This window comes from Daucus carota, chromosome 5 (assembly GCF_001625215.2).
Source record: "Daucus carota subsp. sativus chromosome 5, DH1 v3.0, whole genome shotgun sequence".
In the NCBI taxonomy this organism is placed as follows: domain Eukaryota; kingdom Viridiplantae; phylum Streptophyta; class Magnoliopsida; order Apiales; family Apiaceae; genus Daucus; species Daucus carota.
The window spans coordinates 38119863-38143606 of NC_030385.2; the positions used below are offsets into that span (position 1 = coordinate 38119863).

Sequence of the window (23744 nt, forward strand, 5' to 3'; positions counted from 1 at the left end):
CCCTTTTGGCTTTTATATATGTTTATGTTTATTTTTAATTTTTAATTTAATACAACTCACAAAATAAATATATTTAGAACATTATAAACATAATTCCATTCCAACATAATATTTATTTATGATGTGTATGTATTAACTTAAAAAAGAAAGACGCAATTCTATATATTTCGTTTTATAAATAAATGACTTGTTTTTGTAAAATAAGATAAGACAAAAAAATATTATAAAAACACAAATATATAATATTAATCATAAATTTTAACAAAAAAAGTGAGTCGGTGTTAGCAAATATGAGAATTATAAAATTTGGCGCAGTCAAATAAAAAGATAAATATTCATGTTTGTTGAGCTAAAATAAAAAATTATGGGGAAAAATAATTGATTTTCATAAAAATAAAAAGTTTTAAATGACTTATTTATCCTCCAAAAACGTTGCCTTTCTTTTCCGGGGTGCCTCTGTGGGTGTTTCCGTCTTTTTCAACTGCTACTGCGTATGTTTCAAGAAGACTGAGAGGCAGAGCTGCTAAAACCCTGAAAATGGCGGCGACAGTAAAAGAGGGAGACAACACAGAGGCGGAGCAGATAGTGAACCCATGGGAAGTTGCTTCTTCCCGGGGGAAGATTGACTACGACAAGCTCATCGACAAATTTGGTTGTCAGAGGCTCGACAAGTCTTTAATCGACCGTGTCGAGCGCCTCACTGGCCGTCCTCCCCATGTTTTTCTCCGCCGCTCCGTCTTTTTCGCTCACCGGTTCGTTTTTGTTTCTAATTCACCCGTGTTTTATTATATCAGTTGCGATGTGTAGTTGTGGTGATTGATGTTTGTGTGATTGGCAGGGACTTGAATGATATATTGGATGCGTATGAGAAAGGGGACAAGTTTTATCTGTATACGGGGAGAGGACCGTCGTCCGAGGCTCTGCATCTCGGTCATCTTATTCCGTTTATGTTTACCAAGTAATGTTGATTTTGTATTTTGTTTAAAGATTGATGTGTGATTGTATGGATGTTTTGTTAGGGTATAGTGTAGGGGGGTTTTGTGTATGTAATACAACTGATCCTGATTAAATTAGGGCACGTTGTAGAGGTAAAATCCGAATGTGACATGATTATGTTATTAGGAACACTCAAACTGTAACATAGACCAAAATGTGAATTGTCAATTTATAGAAGAATGTAGTTCGACAATGTTGTTTGAATGCGGTTTCGGATGTAACTTTTTCGGATTGAAGTTTTCATGTATACAGTATACATCCGCACAGCGAAAAAATGCTGAAATATACGTATTGTGGTTTTAGGAACATACTACTATGCAGGAAAGTTAATGTACTTCCTTTTACTTTATAATCATAGAGGTAGTTTGTGAAGGTTTTAACTATTCTAACTGTTGGTCACATCTAAAATCCAGTTTCTTTTGTTAAAAGAAAATCAAGAGCAGTATATGACTAGATGTGTTGTTCGGTTTATTGTGTGGGCCTGAACTACTGTGCAGGTAGCTTTTGCCTTTCCTACAAGGAAAATTTACATCTCTTGCCCAAATTCTTATTTAATAGAGTTATTTAGATATGATATGGAGAACTCAAGCGATCATTTAAATAATTTTATAAATGCATTAAATGCCTTGACATTAATGTTTAAGTCTCAGTAGTCAGTAGTCACAGTCTCATGACAAATTCGTGGTAACCAGGCCTCACATGCATCAATGTCGAGCTGCTTCTGTATCTCTCTCTTTGGGTAAGAATTATATATCGTGTTAATGAAATTTGGGAACCGTTGCTTGCAGATATTTGCAGGATGCTTTTAAGGTTCCTCTTGTGATACAGCTGACTGATGATGAGAAGTGCATGTGGAAAAATTTGACAGTAGAGGAGAGCCAAAGATTGGCTCGGGAAAATGCTAAAGACATCATAGCATGTGGCTTTGACATCTCAAAGACCTTTATCTTCTCGGATTTTGATTATGTTGGCGGGTGAGTAATATTTTTGTCAATGAAAAATTAGTTACGCATCATACTGGTTTTACATCTTTCCAGTGAATTGTATAAAGTTTTCGGATGCATAGATTACAACTGTTGTTATTTTTGCTGAGTCCTCATATGAAATATCTGGTGCAGTGCATTTTACAAGAACATGGTGAAGGTTTCAAAATGTGTAACATATAACAAGGTCTGTTAGTAGATATTTTAGAACTCCAAAATAGGGATCGATTCGTCTGTTTCTGCTTTCCTTTTTACATTTCTTCTATAATGCTCTGCAGGTTGTAGGTATCTTTGGCTTCACCGGGGAGGATCATATTGGGAAAATAAGTTTTCCGCCTGTTCAGGTTAATCTTTATGTTGTTGTATGCCTGATCATAAATCATTTGCCTTTTTTAGGACTACTGGGGTATCTAATCCCATTCGCTACCCTAGCTTTCGTCTCTCTCTCTCTCTCTCTCCCCCCCCCCCCCCCCCCCCCCCCCTCCCTCTCTCTCTCTCCCCCTCCCTCTATCCCCTCCCCCCCTCGCTCCCTCCCTCCCTCTCCCTCGCTCGCTCTTTCCCTCCCTCTCCCTCCCCCCCCCCCCCCCCCCTCTTGAATTATGTTCGCAAGAGACTATGACCACAACTGATTGTCGCTAAATTTGCACAATTACAGGCAGTTCCGTCATTTCCGAGCTCCTTTCCGCACCTTTTCCCTGGTAAAGACAGTCTTCGCTGCTTAATTCCATGCGCAATCGACCAGGTTTGATCTGAATTTAATGTTCCTGACATATTCCCTTTATTTTAACTATGCAAGTTGTGATGACTCTGTCAATGAGGAAGGAATAACATATTTAATATGGACAATAAACTTGTATAATCTTTACACTTACAACTATATAAAAAAATCAGGAAGGGTTTTTTTTTTAATCAAATATGAGTAGGTCTCATTTCTTTACACTTTTTTTTGCATTGCTCGACACGCATTCTAAGGCGCGTATAAAATATAGTTTCATAACTTTTTTTTGAATTTTTTTTGTATAAAAATTTAGATAGTAAATATTTATTCAGAAAAAGAAAAAGTTCAAAATAATTTATCAAACTATATTTTATGAGAGCATTAGAATGCGTGCCGAGCCCCCATCCCCCAATGCAAACAATTGAGGGGGACGGAGGGAGTATTACCTTCCTATTCTTTCCTCTCTTCTTTTTTCAATCTTGCAGGAACCAACCCCCCCCCCCCCCCCCCCCACAAACACCCCACACACATTCATTTCCCTAGTATTTTGTTGTGTTAATAACTCATTTGCTGATGTACAGGATCCTTATTTCAGAATGACACGTGATGTTGCTCCCCGTTTAGGTTATCAAAAGCCTGCATTGATTGAATCAACGTTTTTCCCTGCTCTTCAGGTTTTTGACAAAAGATATAGGATGTGTTGTACATGTTACTTTGAATAATGAAATGTGCTTTCATTTTGCAATAAGCATTTGGCTGCAATCTGCACCATCATTAACGTATATCAACAGTTAGCATCATGTTTGCATATTCATGAATTTTATTGTATATACTTTCACCAATATGATCAGTTAACTATCTTATATATCTTCATGGATAACAATCATATACATGGTTTGCCAATTTATATTAATTGGTTCCTTGAACTTGCAGTGAATACTATATTGAAATGTATCTGTAGCTGAGCTATTTACATCTGAAAAATGTCATTTTGCTTTTACAATTTACTGATTCTGTAAGAAAAACAGGGAGAAACGGGAAAAATGTCAGCAAGTGATCCAAATTCAGCTATATATGTGACCGACTCTGGAAAGGACATTAAGAACAAGGTACTTGAATTTCTTTATTTTGTAGTTGCCCATCCTATTTTAAATTAAAATTGAACCAAAAAGTATTGCAAGTGATTTTTTTTATGTACAAGATGATATTTGTAGATTAGAAAAAGACTTTGGCAAGATTAAAAAGCTTGAGATAGGAGCTCCTATTTTATATGGAGTAGCCATACCATTTCCTTGCACATGATTAGTGAAAGACTAGCCCATTTAGTTCATGGGCTTGAAATTTGAATAATTAGAATTATTTCATACGATGAAATTATTGTTAAATGAATTGTATTTATTAATATAAATATTTTTTAAACTTTTCATAATAGTGTAATACAAAAATAATAGACATTATTATTAATTTTTTTGATTTTCTTATATAAATAACATTATGCAACTCTTGATGAATTTTATTGCGAAATAATAGTTTGTAATTAAAATAGAGATTTAATTGAATATAAAAGGCCCAATAATATTGAATTGCATACTTTAAGAAACCCGTTTGGGCTGTAGTATTCATCCAACTGATTATCTTTAGTCCGGCTTTAATATTTAATGTAATTGTATAGATATTGATTATTTACTTTCTCCATGCATCTTCTTCTGAATCTAACAGTTGTAGTGTGTCATAATTGGTGGCTCATTGCCTTAACCTAAATATGTCTAATTTTACCTTTTATTTTTAAAGTATACAAGTTTCTTTACTGAGAATGACTGGGTGCAGATAAACAAATATGCGTTCTCTGGTGGGCAAGATTCTATAGAAAATCACAGGAAGTATGGAGCCAATCTTGAGGTAAAATGGTATTTAGATACATGTTATTGGCGTTTTGTAGTGTGTATGTAGAAAAGTATGTAATTTTTTTGATAAAGTTGTGCCTTCAAATGTTAGAGGTAGCTTTAAGTATAGGGTTTGTCTAGTGTGTGCCCATGGGCACATGCTAAGCGCGGAAATTTTTGCATTTGGATCATTTTGATTGGTGTGTGGTTGGTTTACTTGCAGGGGGGGTCCACCATTATTAAGAAATAGGAGCCAATCAAAATGATCTAAGCATAAAAATTTTCGCGCTTAGTATGTGCGCATGAGCACACCATAGAAAAACCGTTAAGTATAAAGTAGTTTCTTGACTGCCCTAAGGTTGATTAATGCATTTGTGGATGAAAAAGGTTTTTAATCATTTGTGAGGTTTTGTTATGAATTCTTTTGTTATTTTTGTCAGTATTTTTTGGACGCTTTCCAAAAAATTAATTAGCTTTTTTGTTGCATAGTGTTGTCATATATTTGAGTTCAGTAAATGCTACTATAGGAAGCTGCGTGAGCGTGATCTCTTTTGTGGGTGTCTGTGTGTTTGTGTGTGAGCAGGTTGATATTCCAGTTAAATACCTTGGATTTTTCCTAGACGATGATGCTGAACTCGAGCATATTAGGACGGTAAGATAGTCATTGGATAATATATCTCAGTTGCTTCAGAGGGTTTCTGTTGAATCTTTGTTGTTACAGAATCCATAGTTGCTTTACAAACTTAACGAGGTTGTTGCTTTTAATAATCAGGAGTATGGTGCTGGGCGGATGCTCACTGGGGAAGTAAAAAAGCGACTCACTGAGGTTCTTACTGATATAGTTGAAAGGCATCGCAGGGCTCGTGCAGCGGTTACTGATGAGGCAAGTAAATTGATATATTTTAGGATTGTTTTAAATCTTATGAACAACCTTTTGTCACTATATTTTTGTACTCCTGTTACAATTTTATATATTTTTTGACTCCTTTTGTGATAGGATTACTAGTTTTCCTTTGCAGATAATAAATTTTGTGGTTGCTTTTGACCTTAAAGTCTATATATGATGAGTAGCACTTATATTATTGTCTCTACACAGATGGTCGACGCATTTATGGCAGTAAGACCTCTTCCAAATATGTTCAGCTGAAAACTACAGATTGAATATGCTTGCCTTTACCTGTGAATCAAATCATGGTTTTCTCCTAGCAGAACTTCTGTGAGCTTTCTCCATTCATTTATTTGGGGTTCGGCATGAAGTTCAATTGCTATCTACTTGAAGACAGTATTTTGTTTTTTGTATATTAGGACAGAATTTACACTTGAAACATGGCTGAGATGCAATGTACACCATATTACAATTTTTTTAAAACATGTTATTGTTATTATACACTAATATATACAATTGACCTGTTTCATGGAATGTTTTGACCTTTGATTTCATAATCTCTGGCTTGTTTTTTATTGTAGCTGTGACACTGAAAGTATCTTTCAGCCTTTTCATTTATAAAGGGATAAGCTACATGATAATCTTTTACTTTTTCAAAAATGGCCATTTTTTGTTTTGTTGCTTCTTTGCAATGGTTTCATGGTACTGCCGAAACAAATCCTCAAACATAAAAAGAACTTCTTGGTATTATCAAATAGTTTATTTTGCTTATCATCTCTGAATATGATACAGACAAAACGTATTTCAATAAACTTGCAAACTTCGATGTACAAGTATTCCTCTGAAAATAAAAATGTGCTTGCTCGTATGCCCTATTCACTTGAACCCTCTATTTGGTGGAGATGTACGAGTATCAACGCAACCAAAGAACAGGAAAAAAAAAAAGTATTATCATGGAAAATATTATATTATGTAGAAAACTATGGGTACCTAAGTTGGTCTGTACAGATGAAGTTGCCTTTGACTGGTATTTCACCAAGAATGCATGAACACTTCGCCTGTTTGAAACAATTATCCACACGAAGATAAACTTCTTGAATGTCTGGAGTGATGGGAAGACTCTGCTCGCTCAACTGATGCTCTTGGAGAAGGTGCTGTGCTCTCAATAATGTCTGCATGGGCATTTGATGACTGAGGTAGTGAGTTGCACCCAATTCTTCTGACAACAGAACCCGGAGAAAAAAGAGAACTGTGTGATTTGGTTACTCTTTTGACCTGTTGCTTCATTCTGTTAAACTCTCCTTCAAGTTCCCCCACTTTGGACCTCATACTATCCAAGTCCACCTTTAAGACCTGATTCTCGCGTACAACTGTTACCCATTCGTCTCTCTGTACAACCTGAGTCACCAAATCACCAGTGCCAGTCAGTTGATGAGCAGGGGCACGACTTCCAGAATCGAAGGCATAAGAGCCAGCTAGAACTCTTCTCAACTGCATCTGCTCAAAGAACAGGACTTGAAGAACAATTCGAAGCGGCAGCCTTTCATTGTGAGAAGCATGGGCACAAGCATCAATAGAGAGCTTCTGAAAGTCGATAATGGTGCAGAGTTGTTCCTTCTCTTTATCAGACAGCCAAGGGTGCGCCTGCATCAGTACTGTAGAATTTATAGTTTTCCTAATACAACAAAAAAACTTGATTTTTACACTGGTGAAGCCAATTAAATAAAATATATTGATTTTACGATCAGAAACATATCTAATCTTTAAAAACAATGAATATCAGTATTTTACAACTAGGTTTTTTAATTAGAATTTTTAACTTAAAAAGAATATTTTTGGTGTCACAAGTCTCACTTTCTGGACTGCGCGAATTTTCTAAGAAACATACGACCATAACAGTAATTCTATTGGAAAATCATTAAGTTAAGTGAGGTCTATTTCCTTGGTTAGAAACCAATGCCAAGAACCTATAAATAATAAAGCATGTCAAAGAATCCAATCTGATTAAGTTCAATTTTCCAGTTCGCCAAGAAGATTAAAAACATCAAGCATGGATGCAAGTGATAGAACAGGATTTATATTATTCAAATATATAACCAATAAAAAAGTCTAACGTTATTAATAAAGATAAATAGGACTCCTTTATTCAACAAACCTTGAGAAAAATATCCACTGCTCTGTAAATTCCATCATGAAAATTTCTTGAAGATTCTGGAAGGGCTTGTGCAAGTGAACGCATCTTTTCAGACTTTAAGTTCGTATCAGATGCAACCTCCGCCATATAACCATCAACCAGTTTTGCAACTTTCCTCAATGGTCCAGATGATGGTGAGATTTCCGAGTTCAAAGAAGATGGTGAAAACACAGTTGCCTTTTGTTCAGAAGAAACAAAATGATTAATTATTCGTTCCACACAATCAGTATTATATAATGTATCAGAATCTGCATAACAAGGCATTAGAAGGCTGTCTAGCGTTGCAAATTCCAGCTGCATCCCTATTCTCCTCTCCAAGGACTCGCGGCATGGAGGACTAGCACCCAGTATAAATGCAACACGAAGGAGTCCCAAAAGAAAACGGCAAAACGATTTACCCTTCTTTTCAGGAAGCAACTTCTCAACAGTTTCCAGCAAGTTCCTTTCGTCAATGGCAGCAGGAGTCATGCTAAAACTAGCAACTGTTCTTGTTTTGCTACCCTGTCCACCCTGCCATCGGCCCAAACCTGGAAGGTATTTTTTAGAATAGTATATAATTGCACCCACCAAAATTTCAGGTCTTATCCTTCTAGCTTCCATCGTCTCTATAAGTCTTTTAAACAAAGCTACACCTAAATATGAGATGTCTTCAAACCACCAGTTGGATTCTGAACTTTGAATTCTTGCACCAGTATTGATTCCGTTCCATAGTATGCTACCCCCAGGGCTCTGTAAGCTACCATACATCAGCATAGGCCATCCAAATAAACTAGGGTCTGTGCAAACCATCACAGATATTGAATGCAAACATTTCTTGATAATTTGGAGCTCTTCAGCTCTTGAAATAACGGCCTCGCAACTTTGAAGAGCTAATATGCAATCCTTCCAGTTTCTCAGTACATTTTTGTGGAAGTAATTGTCTGCAACGAATAATAAATTACCTTCCCCGTAATGATCTGTCATTTCAAGGTAATTAGCTGCACAGTAAACCATCACAATGTTCCTTGCGGTATAATCCACCCTTAGCTGGTAACAAAACTTAGCTGCTATTAAGAAAGCGTCAGCAGCACCAGGAAATTCTTCAAGAGATATAGTAAAAGTGCTGTCACGAGTTGGTTTAGATTCTTCGACAATTTTTGCTATCTTCCCACATTTCGATATCAGAGGAAACTGAAAAGACATCATCAATTTTTATAAGGATGCGTAAAAGAGCACAAATTTATCAGACCATATCTATTTACATGATAACAGAAAAAGAAAATGAATCTTATGTAGTTGTGTTAATCTTACGAAGCCTATATGGTAAATATGTTTGAAACCTAATATTCTCTATATAATCATATTGCCCCTTACAACAATGTATTTTGCAGCATGTAATTTCACCATGGAAAGTCATAAATCTTGTAGAGACTGCCAATAAAGCAATATCCAATTAAAGCGTTCGGATGTATTTTGCAGTATATAATTTCACCATAAAAATTCATAGAACTTGTAGAGACTGCCATCAAAGCAATAATTAAGTAAGGCATTAATACGGTGATAGTAAAGGATAGGAAGTGCCTTGTCTAGACATTAAGGACCAAGACATTGAGCACCAAATTGATTGAAATTGGGTGGATATATATACAATGTAATGCTTAAAATTAGGGGGATATACCATGAGCTATAGTGGCCACTGATCAGCATCCAGAAAACTCAAGTACACTATTATTATGCAAAGTTTTGATTTACAGTTTTTTTTTTAATTTAAAAGAAGGCACCATGTGGGTGTGGTAGTATAGTACAAGTCCCATGTGTAAGTTACAAAAACTATTCTGAAGGGGGCATAATATTTGTCTAGTAGAACAAATGTCTCCATTTTAGAGAAGAGAAAAGAGGTTGAATTATGTATTTATCAATTTATCATGGTTGATATGAACTCCTCGTGCTACAAACTTAGCTGAGAAACTGATATTATACTCCATGCAAAGTGAAATACAATTCAATATGCTAAATGATTTATAAAGGCCTCTCATTCTTCAAAAGGATCTTGCAATGGCATTGAAAATAATTAACTAATCGAGATACTTCAGTTAATTTTAAAAGATGTGTACTTCGTCGTACTTCGTCGCTTAGCTTGCTAACTTGGAGAAAAAGCCATGTTCTGAGTAAAACAAAAAAATAACATACTTAGTTGCCTATCCTATATCGAATGCGAAAGAGTAGAAGCAAATACCATGTGAAGGTGAAATTTTACTCCGCCGACGTTAACAGTAATATCGCTAAGCAAAGTTGTTTTGCAGAACCTGTAAAAGCACATTCCACTGTAAGACAAGCCTCTTTCATAAGAAATTAGTTAATTAGCATAAGCATATAAACGAATATTTTAGAAGATTTGTAATACTTCTACTTGAGTATTGAGATTCCTGTCTTTCAGAAACATACAATCGTTCGCCCATCCTGAAATCTACTAATCTATAATGCATATAAATTCTATTTAATATTGAACCCATTCAAGAAGTGGGTGAATGACTGTGTTTAAATTGTCAAAGAGGGAAGGGAATCAGAACCCAGTACTCCTCATATGAGCATTTCAGTAAGAGATCAGAGGTATATCTATAAATATCACCATAAGATTATAATTCAGTTGACTACATAATGTTCCATATACACCCTTGTAATGGATGTTGAACCAAAAACATCTTTATTTACGAAAAACAAACTTGAGAAGAAATCAAGAACAGTACTGTACCATTCATTGCCTTCTCGATAAAAACCTGAAACCTTCCCAGCAGGAGACATAGCTGACCAGGCAAAGTCCAAAACTTCTATCTCCCTCTCTCCTTCAGTAGCAATACAAACCAAATAAATTCCAACGCCCAAATATTATCACTCAATAATTTAATATATAAACTCAAAAACTAGTAGTAGTAGGTCACCAACAAACCCCATTAAAAAGGCACCAAAATTGAACACACTATAATCAATACAAATCATATGGGTCACAGAATCATAGAAAAATACATAGTGGGAATTTACAGGTAAGCATGTAGGTGCTTATAATTTGTATAAACATAACTCAAGATGTCAAGAAGATTGGCATTACCTAAAAAGAGTATTTAAACAACAGCAACAGCAGTGCATAGCATGGCCCCTTTTGCTTTAATATTCATATCATGACACGCAAACTCAAAGTATGCTGACAAAAGATTCGAACTTTAGGGGAGTTTTGAGGTTTGACCCATTAACATCAAGGCAAAAACCATATAAAATTCAAGAAACACAGAATATTTGTGTTTGTGTATTTGACAAGATAAAGATTTAAACTTTAAGCCGGCTGAGCAGACATGTAAAATAATGAAAGTAAAAGGAGGGGAAATGATTGTGTGTGTTGTGTGTGTGATAATTGTGAGTTTGGTCTGGGTCAGGCATTCTGTCGAACAGGTTAGGTGCGTTGAGGTTAACGAGTAGAGGGTTCTTGATGATGGGTGTCATTTTACTTTTTGGAGATGTGGGGTTGAGTTGTGCTGGGCACACTTGTTGATGGGGAGTGTGCTGCTTATATGCGCCACTTAATGTTTCTGTACAAGAAGTACGTGTGTGAGGGTAATATGTTGTCGGGCTTTGTACTATTTAACTGCTGGTTGTAAAGTTGATCATAGTTGCTTTGCTTTGCTTTGAAGGTAGGTTACGAACTTAAGAATACTGTTAAAAAATTCTCATGATTATATGAGATTTTTGAACGATCTTACAAATACTGTTAAAAAAGACTCATGCTTATATGAGATTTTTGCTCTGATATTCGAGTGGAGCCGCTTATATTTCGGCAGTAATGTTTGTTTCATAATTAATAAGTTTGGTTAACGAAAATCGAAACTTATTCTTGTTCATAAATATTTGAATTAGTCGGAGTATTTGATATAGGGGTGACAATTTTGGATAACAAATCGTGTTCGTATCGTAGTCAAATCGATTTCGGGTCAAGTTATAATCGCTTAAAATTGAATAGAACTTGAAATTGAAATTTTTAGAGGTGAAATTCTGATTTCACGTTATTTGGTGTTCATTTCGGGCAAGGGTGATTTTCTTATTACTTTCGAATTTTATCTCAGTAAATCGGATTGTGGATTGAGTCGGGTTCGGATTGAATTTTCGGATCGTGTCTGATACTGTCACCACTGATTTGATGTTGTACAATGGAAATCTCAAGGTTAAATCATACCCATATCCCTCCCGTTTCAAGATTTTCATATGCTTCTCAATTGGAACTAACAACTAAAGAGTAAATATGAAAAAAATTGTATAAATATGCATTGGAAGAAGAATGAGACAATATTCAAGGATAAAATTCTTTTACAAATGTGACAACTAAAAAGAAAATAAAATACTATATAAACTTCGTATCTCATAATGATATTTGAAGGAAAGGCAAAATGTCTAATGGATAAGATCATACTTCCCACAATGTTTCATTCCAAAGACTTACCGCAATGAAACATGATGAAGACATGAGTTTTCACAATGAAAAATTATGAAGAATATGATTTTACCATATAGGATCTCAACAGCAAGTGGATGTGATTTGGTGGTTGAAAACCGACGTCTATTCACCGATTTCTTTCTCTCGGTATATACTAATTAAGCTGGATTAACTAATGATTGGCCGCCCCATCTCCCTCTGGCCCTAACTACAAGTATTATAAAAATCATTACAATTATTATATCCTACATAACTCTTGATGCCAAATAATATTATTTTTTAATTATTGATTCAAATCTTATTTCAAATCTAACCAACATGCTAATATATCACGTATTACGTATTTGAATATAGACAAATAACTTTATGTATCCACACTTATAAGTTATAAGCACTCATCCATATATTCCTATTTTTCACTTTAATAATATCATCCACATTTTGTTTTTTTAATATGATCTAAATTATGCTATTATTCTAATTCAAAATATAAAATACTTTAAGTTCGTGTCAGAGAATGCAGGACCTTCAAATATCCCAAGTTTTGGATACCAGTTTAATACTACCAGAAAAGTCCGTACGGGAAGTAATAACCAAATTTTTATACGGGCTCTAAATCAAAGCTGCGTAGAGTTATCGGCTGCAGGCCCAAGCAGCCAGTTTGAAGCGGGGAGCCTTATGGGTTGCAGGCCCAGACAATAGACATGATAATTTAGGACCAGATGGATATATACACAGTACATCCGGATACTACTAGTAAATAAAAAATCATTTCGACAAAACTAGGTAAAAGAGAAGTGGCAAGCACGCGCAGGAGAGGAGGTGGTGTTGGCTAATTACTATTTATCTCGATTTCCTTGCTTTCTAGATTTGGCAAGACTTTTGTTAAGCATGTCGGTGATGTATAATTAATCAATCGGTTTGGCTAGTGTGTGCACATGGGCACATGCTAAGCGCGGAAATTTGTGTATTTGGGAGATTTTGATTGGTTTGGTTGATATATTTGCAGGGGGATCCACCATTATCATGAGATAAAAGCCAAACAAAATGATCCAAGCACAAAATTTTCCGCGCTTAGCATGTGCCCATGGGCACACCATAGAAAAACCGTTAATCAATTACAGTGGAAAATTTATTTTTTACTCAGTAAAAATTGAAAATAAAAAGCTCTCCTCGACAGGTTGTATTCTATCATATTCATATATCTTATTTTTGCTGTAATAAATTATAAAAATATTAGCTACTAATGTGAATATGATTTTCATGAAACACATATTCATTCATCTTAATTTTTACACTGTATTATTGTGATATTAAAAAAAAATTATCTAAATATAACTATTTTTATAACTTCGTGTCAAAAATTTAAAATTATAATTTTATTTAAATATAAGAGCAAATTTTTTAAATCAATTATAGTATGTTTTACTATAACTATCAAAAATTTATTAATCAGCGGTGACTCAGTTGTAACTGCTGTATAGCCGAGCAAGGGCTTGAATAAATTACTATGACGATTAACTTCATAGCTTCTTGTGCTCAAGACAGGTTGGTTTGAATATTACTACCAAACGTCCAAACTTTACACTAACAGCGTCACTTAGCTGGCTCCCCGACAATTTATCTGCCACCAAATGGTGTTTTTCTTATGAAAGATAAATACCATGAAGGAGAAAACGTATGAACAAATATGTTTATGCTTATTCAACCCCACAAATTCACGATATTTATTTTTATAAGTTTTATATATAATCTAAATTTTATAATTTAAAAATCCAAACCTTTTTTATTGATTATTTTTATAGTTTTATTACTATATTAATGATTTTATATATTAAAAATTTATCTTCATGTATAAGTATGGCCTTTTCCGGGACAAGCCACACCGCCTTATAACACTTCCTCTATATTTTCATGTTTGATTTTTGTCCATATTTTTAATATTTAAATTATATAAATGAATTTATTATTTTTAAAATTATATATATATAGAGTCCTACTCTAATAGAAACCAAATTAGCCTAAAAACTAAAAACCAGTTTCTGGACGGTTTTTTTATCACTAAATTTAACTACAGAAATCACTAATTTGTACATAACATATCACTAATTTATATATAGCATATCTCGCGAATATGAATATATATATATACACACATATGTGCAACGTATATGACCATCATCTTCACCCAAATCGTAATAATGGACCTCTTGCCACCATCACCAAACGTTTCCATGACTTGTCATCATTGTTTATCATCACCAATAGTCACATACACTTTCCATCGTAACTTACAAAACTAACGACTATTTACCATCATTATACAACTTCTCTTGCGGCATCCTACCACCAAGAACCTTACTACGGATGAAATTAATTATCTATAATCGATTATCAATAATTTTGATAAGTATATTTTCTCAATTTTGATAATAAAATTCGCTGTTTACACACTATATAAAAACAGTGATTAGTGCAGTATAAATTAGTGATACCCGTAGTTATAAATAGTGGTAGAGAAACTGATTTCTAGTTTTTATTTTAAGAGTGGTTTCTATTTGATCATGAGCCTATATATATATATATATATATATATATATAATAACTTATCATACGATTAAAACGTTTAAGTAATTAATTTATATTAAAGTATAAAAACATTACGGTAACTTTACAGTTATCACATGTACATAGTATTGATGACCAGTTTCTCGGACCAACCAGAAAAATACATTACGAAATCCGATACAAATAAAGAGAATATTTATATTTATAAAATAATAGATAATCAAAAATTCATTATTCATGAAAATGACAGGTGATGCAACATCTTTATTTTATAATGTAATTTGTTGCAAAAATTTAGAAAAAGTAATCGTGCTTTTATTAATAATAAACCTTGGGTTTACAATAATTTTAGTATGAATGTACGATCAGGGCATGAAAATGAAATTTGCTCTAAAAAAAGGTTAAATAATGCACGTGGAAGTGGTGAATATACAGCTCATTTATTTCCACCAACAGTTTGGCATTGACACTAAGCCAACGCTCCACTACTCCACACTCGACCCCGTGAATCATGACACGACACGAGTGCCGCTTCTTCTTTCAGATCTACCATCATTAATTAACCAGAGTATCTTTGTTTTATTAAATTTTTCTCTTTATTTTTTAGATCACATTGACATGGTTAATTCAAGGATAATGACCTGAGAATACAGTAGTATTTTGATATCTCAGTTTTAGTTTTTTTTAAACAGCGCTAGCATCTCTAACGGCGTTGGCTATAATTGTTGGTTAAATGAAACCTATAAGATATTATGTAAAATTTGTTGAACCTGTAATACATTTTGCTTCAACGGTATTGACTATATTGGTTGGCTATAATTTAAAAAATAGTATGTTATTAATATTTTAGATTGTTAAAATAGAATATATTAGTCCAATATGGTAATACATGATGTGCAATCATCTTACAGATTTCTTAAAGATTTGTAGAAATTCGATAAATTTAGTCATTCATAAGAGGTTGGCTAAAATTATAGATAACAACTGAGTATGGTTGGAGTTGAGTTTTTCGAGTTGTTAGCTGATTTTTTTTTTACTTTTAGTATGTCAGCTCAGCTTAGATGCTCTAATGAAACTATTTGCTCTTCCAAGAAAAAAAAAGTGAATTTAAGTAGTAATAATCGAAGTAATAATTAACACCTTTTGGAAAGTCACAGTAGAAAGGAAAAAAGAAGAAGAAAGCAGAGTACACGGGCGCGTGGGCGAGTATGTTCCCTATCTCACTCGCGCGAGCGAGCATTCAACAAAACAGCACAAGGAAAGAGAGAGCCACAGATTCTTAGAAGCCTCTCCTCCCTCCTTTTTTTAGCTTTAAATACCCTCTCTCTCTCTACTAATTATCTCCTCTCACTCCACACTCCAACCATCTCCTTCTCAATTCCAGAGAGAGAAACACACACATACTTTGTGACGGCAATGGCGTCGGCGGCGGCGAGAGTAGATCTGGACGGAAAACCGATCACCGGAATCACGATATGCATGATCGGCGCCGGCGGATTCATCGGATCTCATCTCTGCGAGAAGCTCATGTCGGAGACATCGCACAAAGTGTTGGCTGTAGATGTGTATAACGATAAGATCAAGCACTTGCTCGAACCTGATAGTTTGCCTTGGAACGGTCGCATTCAGTTTCATCGCATCAATATTAAGAACGATTCTCGCCTTGAAGGTCTCATTAAGATGGCGGATCTGGTATTTTCCCGATATTTCTCTCTTCAGTCTGATTATTTTACTTAGATGTGATTGTTTAATTGCGGTCAATTGTGGAATATATGCGGATCTATAGTTGGATTGGTAGTTATTTGATTAGGCATTGTGAAATTTGCGTGGGATTTATCATTATTATTTCGATTTTTGAATTTCATGATTTGCTGTTTTTGTGGATTTGAGATATCACATGGGCTGAATTTTGTGATTTGTGGTTTTAGAGGATTCAATAGAACCTTGTGGTTGATAGTTGAATTTTGGACTTAATTGGATGTGTTTAGCGAATTGCTTTATATAATATATACTGTTTTGATCTGTGTGTTGTCATTAATATTTTTGGTTTTGAAGTGACTGTCATCTAGTGAAATAATTTGTATCAGTTGCTGGACTGACCAGTCTAATGTGCGTTGTCGTGGATGCTTAGTAATGTGCGTTGTCTCGGATGCTTAGTAATGTGCGTTGTCTAGGATGTTATTAATCAATTTGTTAGCTTCCCTTTATAATTAGAAGTTGTTAGCATACTATTGTTCATGTGTTGAGTTGTTTAAGAGGATTTGTAGAACACCATATGTTCACAATTCAGCTTAAAATTAACTTTGTTGCATCTGGTGAATCACTTATAATTTGTTGCCTTAAGAAGCACTTTGCATTGATCTGTCTTGACCTTATTTTATCACTAATATTTCAGTGTTTTGAATTAACGAATTGACTTTGATTTGTTTAGTGATTTGCTTTGCATCTGTTGCTGCGTTAAAATTTCTTAGGCTGGTTTTAATATATTGAATTTGCTGAGTAAATCTAATGTTCAAATCTTGCAGTGGCAAAAAAGGATATGGTATTCATACTAGTTATGTGTTGTACTATTTATTACTGATTATTTTTGTGCTAAACCTCCACATATCTTCATGTGCAGACTATAAATCTTGCAGCAATTTGTACTCCAGCAGACTACAATACACGCCCTCTTGATACAATCTACAGCAACTTTATTGATGCTCTGCCTGTGGTATGCACCTGTTCGGTTTTAGATCTAGTCATTGGTCTTAAATTTTTTAACAGTGAAGTGATATCCGCATCTGTTAATTAGTATGTTTAAGACCTGAACAAATTTTGTTTTTCTTGCATTCAGGTGAAGTACTGTTCAGAGAACAATAAGCGTCTTATTCACTTCTCCACCTGTGAAGTTTATGGAAAAACAATTGGTAGTTATCTTCCCAAAGACAGTCCTTTGCGCCAGGTGAGGCTTTGCTTTTTATACACGTGTTATGTGATAATGGTCACTGTTTTTGTTTCAAAGATTTCACATTCATGCTTAGGCTAGATATTAAATTTTTCTGCATTATATATGTTTACCATCTGCTTAGTTATCCAGTCAATCATATGCTGTTACTCAACCATAAGAGCAATTTTTTTGTTTGCATACATCTCATTTTAGTAGCACATGATTAAGGTTGGATATAAGAATTCGGGTTCTTTTGTAATTTGTTGCTCATTGTCGGGGTTAGTTTTTGTTTATAGTACTCCAACCTCTTGTATTCAGGCTACGATGTGAGATCGCATGTTTTTTTGCTTAACAGAATGCAGAAACATATTATTCTCTTAAGATCAAAGATCTCCCTTAAAGACTTAAAGTTAATAAAGGACAACAAATCTACAAATCTAGATCAAAGAACAGCTACCACCTTAATATTATATCTGCTGTGTTTCAAACTAAAAGTTCTGCTGGTGGAGTTGAATACTACTGTATAAACTACAACTATATTGTGACAACCCGGGTCAAATCCCGAGTCTTTTTCGAAAATCAGGTCAAGTCCCGAACTCCGAATCCAAAAATAAGCCGAAATAAACTAGCCCAACTGCAACAACTTGGGTAATCCACAAGCCCACCATAGGCCCCCAAAAGATCATGATTTGTTGGTGCAATTGGTAGTAGTACTTATGCTTATAAACTGAACTAAAGTCTCCACACGACTCGATGTGGGACTGGGGTGTTACAAACTCCCCCACTTAAATTCCTGACGTCCTCGTCAGGCCGAAACGAATAGCCCATAGGTCCAGATCGAACCTCTCTAGCCATTGTGGGATAATACCGGCTGGTTTCGTGTCCCTGCCTCCGGATCTCTGTCCATTGCGGGATAATACCACCAGCCTTCGTATCCCCACCTCCGGCAACTTGACGAATCAAGCTTTCGAGAGCCTGCTCTGAATACCATATGTGACAACCCGGGTCAAATCCCGAGTCTTTTTCGAAAATCAGGTCAAGTCCTGAACTCCGAATCCGAAAATAAGCCGAAATAAACTTGCCCAACTACAACAACTTGGGTAATCCACAAGCCCACCACAGGCCCCCAAAAGATCATGATTTGTTGGTGCAATTGGTAGTAGTACTTATGCTTATAAACTGAACTAAAGTCTCCACACGACTCGATGTGGGACTGGGGTGTTACATATATACTGCTGAATTTAAAAATGTAGCTGTAAAACTGCTGGCAAGTGTCAACACTATTTCCCAAATTTAATTGACCAGTTAATTGATATTCATATTTAAATGTTTGAAGTTTGCAATTTTTAAGGTTGTTCCATGTCTCCATTATGTTAAAATGTCACAGGATCCTGCCTATTACATTCTGAAAGAGGATGAATCCCCTTGCATCTTTGGCTCAATTGAGAAACAGAGGTGGTCCTATGCATGTGCTAAGCAACTGATTGAGAGGCTAATCTATGGTCAGTGCCACTATAAACTGTTAGATGTTTCTTACATCTCCACATTTTCTGACACCCCTTTTCAATTTTGGCAGCTGAGGGTGCTGAAAATGGTCTTGAATTCACTATTGTAAGACCTTTCAACTGGATTGGTCCTAGGATGGATTTCATTCCCGGGATTGATGGTCCCAGTGAGGGTGTCCCCAGAGTTCTCGCCTGCTTTAGTAATGTCAGTTTAGTCTCTATCTTGGTTTACAACTAGATACCCAATTCTAATGAAGCCCTAATGTCACTCTATTAATATATCTAGAATCTTCTGCGACGCGAGCCACTTAAGCTTGTAGATGGTGGCGAATCACAGCGAACGTTCATTTACATCAAGGATGCCATTGAAGCAGTCATGTTGATGATTGTGTGTACATTTTTCTCTCATTTCCTCTGTTTAAATGTTTGACTACAGAACTAGAAGGTGAATACAATGTTCATATTTCAGGAAAATCCTGCTAGGGCTAATGGTCATATTTTCAATGTTGGGAACCCTAACAATGAAGTTACTGTCAGGCAGCTTGCTGAAATGATGACCAAGGTAGACAAGCTATTATGTTAATCGCGTTAGTCCTCTTTTTCCTCAATTGACAGAGATGTTGAATCTAGAGATCTCCATTTATGCTATCTACCTTTGTATTTGGCAGGTGTATTCTAAGGTAAGTGGAGAACCGTCTATAGATAGTCCAACCATCGATGTAAGCTCTAAAGAATTTTATGGTGAAGGGTACGATGACAGTGATAAGAGAATTCCAGACATGACAATCATTAACAAGCAACTTGGTATTGCTACTTTCTTATATTAGTTTTTGCAGTGTCTTTACTAAAATTTTGATACCTAAATACATAATTTTACAATTATTGATCATGGTTTTTGCCAGGTTGGAACCCTAAGACATCACTATGGGATTTGCTTGAATCCACTCTTACCTACCAACACAGGACGTATGCTGAAGCTATTAAGCAAGCGATTGCTAAACCAATTGCAAGTTAAAGGGAAGAAATGTAGTACTTGTTTGCTCGTAAAAACAGTTCTATGATGTCTGCTGCTCTCGGGTGTTTAAATTCTTTGCAAGGGACCTGAAATATATCAATATGGTTAATTCATGTATAATCTGCAGTACTTTTGGTCTTGCCCATGTTCATTAGTTAATAGGCACAGTTGATGAGAAATTTGTACCAGTATTGTTTGAATAGCTTGGTAAGGAACTGCCATAAGCCTTATTGTGCTGCTGTAAGGTTGAATCTTAGTCTTCGGCAATACATTTTCATAGGACATATTATAAGTAAAGCCCCATTGCTGCTCAGGGTTAATGTTTTTTAGTTCCCCCCTGTTCTCCAACAAGGAGTGTTGTATTATTTTCATTCTTGCACCAAAACTACTTTAATTTTATATATCAATTACATAATTTATATCCGGAGGTTCCTTTTATTTCTTATATAGTTTGGCTGCCAAAAGAGCTTCTAAATGGCTATTTGACTTGGCCGAACAAGTTCTTCAATGTACATGTGAATTTTGTATTTTATACAAAATGAATATGCTTTTAAATTAGCTTTCCCTGTTAAATTTGTAATTTTGAATAGGACTGGTGACATGAATATTTTTTGCTGGCTGATGAGAATTGGTTTGAAGCGTCTACTCCCAACTCCCAAGTCCCAAGCTGCTTCCATAAGTGTGTATTGTCTTTTCATTTGATATCAGAAAATGTCTGCTACAATTCGTGTTGCCTGTTGCGGACAGCGGTAAATGTCATGTTTTGTAATCATTTTCACTTATTATGATTGTATTAACTACTACAAAAAATACTTTCATTAAATAAAAATTCAAAATCATTTGTACGGTGATTCTTGAAAATTGTGCGAGTTCCTTTGGTTTCAAAAGGGGTTAAATATCAAGTAGGTGACTCATTACAGCCCGATGACTCAAGTTGGTCACCGGTTGAAAAAGTGACTCACTGTGATCACTCACTTATTTAAAACGCACACTCCGTCAAAGTCGATTATAAATCTAACGGTCCACCATGCTGACATGGCTCAAACAATTAGCTGGCGCTTATGTGGAGTCTTTCTTTCAAACTAACCGTTATGTTTACAGAGTATATATATACAAACATGAGAGGTTTAGGGTTCTTGATTTTGAACATCCAATCTTATGTGCTTTCATTGTCACTCTAATTGTTTTCGTACATAGTCTCTAAACTATCTCTTATTCGAAAGCCCCATGTCAATGAGCTCCGAAAGATCGTCTCGAGTTTCAGCCAACAACTATATTTGTGATTGCGGGAAAGAAGGCAAAGATGTACACCTCCTGGTCTTTGAAAAATCCCGGACGAAGGTTTTATACTTGTTGCCAATCTCAGGTAGGTTTGGTTTATTGATTGCAAGCAATGAAGTAGTGATGTATTTTTTGCTTGGTTTTAAAATTTATTCGATTCGATATAGGATAGTAGATGTGATTACTTTGAATGGTTCGATGCTGAGACTGAAGGAAGGCAAGGTGATGTTGTAACCCAACTGAACAACAGAAGGATTTTTCTGGAAGAGAAAATTTCTTTACTTGAAGAAAAAGTGTCCATGCTTGAAGGTAGGCTTGCAGCAAAGAAGAAGAAGGCCAAAGCTCTTAAGGCAACAAATGCTAAGTATGGTTGGACATACTGGACTGTGATAGGACTTTTAATGGCTATGTTGTTGATTGGTTTGCAAAAGTGAATGTAGCTACAATTTGCTATCAATGAAATGTAGTTTGTATGAATGTATGTAATGCAGCTAGTAGCACATGATTGTAGCTGAGTATCAATGTAATGCAGTTAGTATCAATCTATGAAGAAACCTTATTAAACTGCAAGGCTTAACACATTGTATTTTCCAAAAAATTATCATTCATTACAAAGCCTTAAGCCACATATATAGGCTGTCAAAAGTTTACATTCCCAAAAGCTAACAGAGTTAATATTCCCAAAAGCTAATAGAGTTGATATTCGAAAGCAAATAGAGTTCAAAAGCAAACTTGAAATGTAGCTTAAACATGATAATATTCATAAGCAAAAGGATTGGAATATAATATTCTTCAATCTGCATCCAAATTAATTGCAGTGTCTGGACTATTTTTGAACTTGAACTTTGTCTTCATTGATAGTCTAGTGCTCCTCCTCACGATTAAGCTCCTTTCTTCATCACTCTCAGTTTGTTCATCAGAATAAGCATCTTCTTGTGCCGGAGGGGTGTCTGCAGCAGGAGTGCCATTATGTTGATAATCCGCCTTTTTGAATCCAGGTGTTGGCATGAACAACTTCCCTAAACCAATGCCAATAAGTTTGCTCCTGAAGTTTTCCAACCTTTCTCTTTCCTTTGACGGAGTGTGCGTTTTAAATAAGTGAGTGATCACAGTGAGTCACTTTTTCAACCAGTGACCAACTTGAGTCATCGGGCTGTAATGAGTCACCTACTTGATATTTAACCCGTTTCAAAAGCCTTGCCAATATGAAAAAAATTACAACTTACAAGCAAGTATCACAAATGTTGGTAAATATCATAGTGGTAAAAATAAGAACATGAAACTCAAAATCACATCACCATTATATATTTATATTAGTCATTAGATAATTTTTTTTATTACTAGAATAAAGTTTAGAAAAATAAGCAGGGTATGTAGTATTGAGGAAAGTGATCGTATAGGGCTGTAAATCGATACAGACTATCCGGTGTCTCGGCTTATATCCGGCTCGAAAATATGATACATGTCTCATATCCATTTTGAAAACGATCCAAATCTGGCGGAAAAATTAAGCCCGTATAATATATGATCCCGGATACGAGCACACTTATATCCGCTCAGATTCGATCTCATATAACTTTTCATAATATGATCCTACCCGAATAAACGAATATAATCAACGGTTCATATTCGATTCAAACTCATATACATATTATATTTTAACACCTATCATATTTACAAATAAATAGTCATTATTTTATAAAATTGTAATATCTTATTTAAGTATATATCTTCATAAAATATGATTTATTTAATGTGATCATGCTTATTATTTTCATGTATATTTAATAAATGACATATACCAACATAGAACTATAAGTTTTAATTCAAAATTATTATACTTTATAATATTATGTTTACTTAGACTAAATGATAATTATTTGAACAACTGAAATAATAATGATATTTGATGTTAGTGGATCATATCCGGCTCATATTCGATGGATCATAAACTATCCGGTTAAAAAATAGAAAATACGATACTGGATCATATCCGATTCAGATTCGAATCTTAAATACCCGGGATCGGTTTATACCTGGATAAAACGATCCCGGACCCAAATCTGGACAAACTAAATATAATATGATCCGGTACTTAAGTAGAGGGGTAGCCGGGATCACCGGATCATTATTACAGGAGGCATCCGAAGAAAGAGACGAGACTTTTCATCGAGGGTAATATTTCAAAACGTGAAAAAAAAGTGCACACCCGGTGGGACTCGAACCCACAATCGCCTGATTAGAAGTCAGACGCCTTATCCATTAGGCCACGGGTGCTGATGTTTACAAACCCATGAAGTGAATATATATCACAAACTCTATAAAAT

The 23744-nt window shown here is 35.0% G+C and overlaps 3 protein-coding genes and 1 non-coding gene across 5 annotated transcripts; 2 read left to right on the forward strand and 2 right to left on the reverse strand.

Moving 5' to 3' along the window:
- The first annotated feature begins 436 nt into the window (after positions 1-436).
- On the forward strand, positions 437-6000 carry LOC108223329 (tryptophan--tRNA ligase, cytoplasmic). The gene is made up of 12 exons (XM_017397522.2): positions 437-752; positions 839-958; positions 1785-1970; positions 2115-2166; positions 2258-2323; positions 2635-2721; positions 3279-3371; positions 3726-3806; positions 4525-4596; positions 5164-5232; positions 5353-5463; positions 5677-6000. The coding sequence occupies exons 1-12, from the start codon at positions 538-540 to the stop codon at positions 5725-5727; spliced, it is 1203 nt and encodes a 400-aa protein (XP_017253011.1). The 5' UTR covers positions 437-537; the 3' UTR covers positions 5728-6000.
- A 194-nt stretch (positions 6001-6194) lies between these two features.
- Positions 6195-11174, reverse strand: LOC108219808 (BTB/POZ domain-containing protein At3g44820). Of its 2 annotated transcripts, XM_017393335.2 has the most exons (5): positions 10746-11174; positions 10392-10482; positions 9876-9945; positions 7622-8830; positions 6195-7110 (listed from the first exon to the last, which is right to left on the reverse strand). In XM_017393335.2, the coding sequence occupies exons 2-5, from the start codon at positions 10439-10441 to the stop codon at positions 6538-6540; spliced, it is 1902 nt and encodes a 633-aa protein (XP_017248824.1). In that variant the 5' UTR covers positions 10442-10482; positions 10746-11174; the 3' UTR covers positions 6195-6537. The 2 variants fall into 2 exon arrangements, with proteins under 2 accessions (XP_017248824.1, XP_063949170.1); XM_064093100.1 differs by lacking the exon at positions 10746-11174 and having other exon boundaries at positions 6293-7110; positions 10392-10572.
- Positions 11175-15963: 4789 nt separating this feature from the next.
- LOC108223530 (UDP-D-apiose/UDP-D-xylose synthase 2) lies at positions 15964-20559 on the forward strand. The gene is made up of 9 exons (XM_017397846.2): positions 15964-16379; positions 17308-17400; positions 17524-17631; positions 19004-19118; positions 19193-19326; positions 19408-19509; positions 19591-19683; positions 19790-19925; positions 20024-20559. The coding sequence occupies exons 1-9, from the start codon at positions 16104-16106 to the stop codon at positions 20134-20136; spliced, it is 1170 nt and encodes a 389-aa protein (XP_017253335.1). The 5' UTR covers positions 15964-16103; the 3' UTR covers positions 20137-20559.
- A 3062-nt stretch (positions 20560-23621) lies between these two features.
- On the reverse strand, positions 23622-23694 carry TRNAR-UCU (transfer RNA arginine (anticodon UCU)). The gene has a single exon. It is a non-coding gene; the product is annotated as a tRNA-Arg (tRNA).
- Positions 23695-23744: the final 50 nt, after the last annotated feature.

Coding starts and splice junctions, on each gene's coding strand:
- LOC108223329 (XM_017397522.2), top strand. CDS start 538: ATGGCGGCGACAGTAAAAGAGGGAGACAACACAGAGGCGGAGCAGATA. Junction 1,971..2,114: donor GATTTTGATTATGTTGGCGG/GTGAGTAATATT, acceptor TATCTGGTGCAG/TGCATTTTACAAGAACATGG. Junction 4,597..5,163: donor AGTATGGAGCCAATCTTGAG/GTAAAATGGTAT, acceptor GTGTGTGAGCAG/GTTGATATTCCAGTTAAATA.
- LOC108219808 (XM_017393335.2), bottom strand. CDS start 10,441: ATGTCTCCTGCTGGGAAGGTTTCAGGTTTTTATCGAGAAGGCAATGAA. Junction 9,946..10,391: donor TATCGAGAAGGCAATGAATG/GTACAGTACTGT, acceptor GTGCTTTTACAG/GTTCTGCAAAACAACTTTGC. Junction 7,111..7,621: donor CAGTGGATATTTTTCTCAAG/GTTTGTTGAATA, acceptor GTACTGATGCAG/GCGCACCCTTGGCTGTCTGA.
- LOC108223530 (XM_017397846.2), top strand. CDS start 16,104: ATGGCGTCGGCGGCGGCGAGAGTAGATCTGGACGGAAAACCGATCACC. Junction 19,510..19,590: donor AAGCAGTCATGTTGATGATT/GTGTGTACATTT, acceptor TTCATATTTCAG/GAAAATCCTGCTAGGGCTAA. Junction 19,926..20,023: donor AATCATTAACAAGCAACTTG/GTATTGCTACTT, acceptor GGTTTTTGCCAG/GTTGGAACCCTAAGACATCA.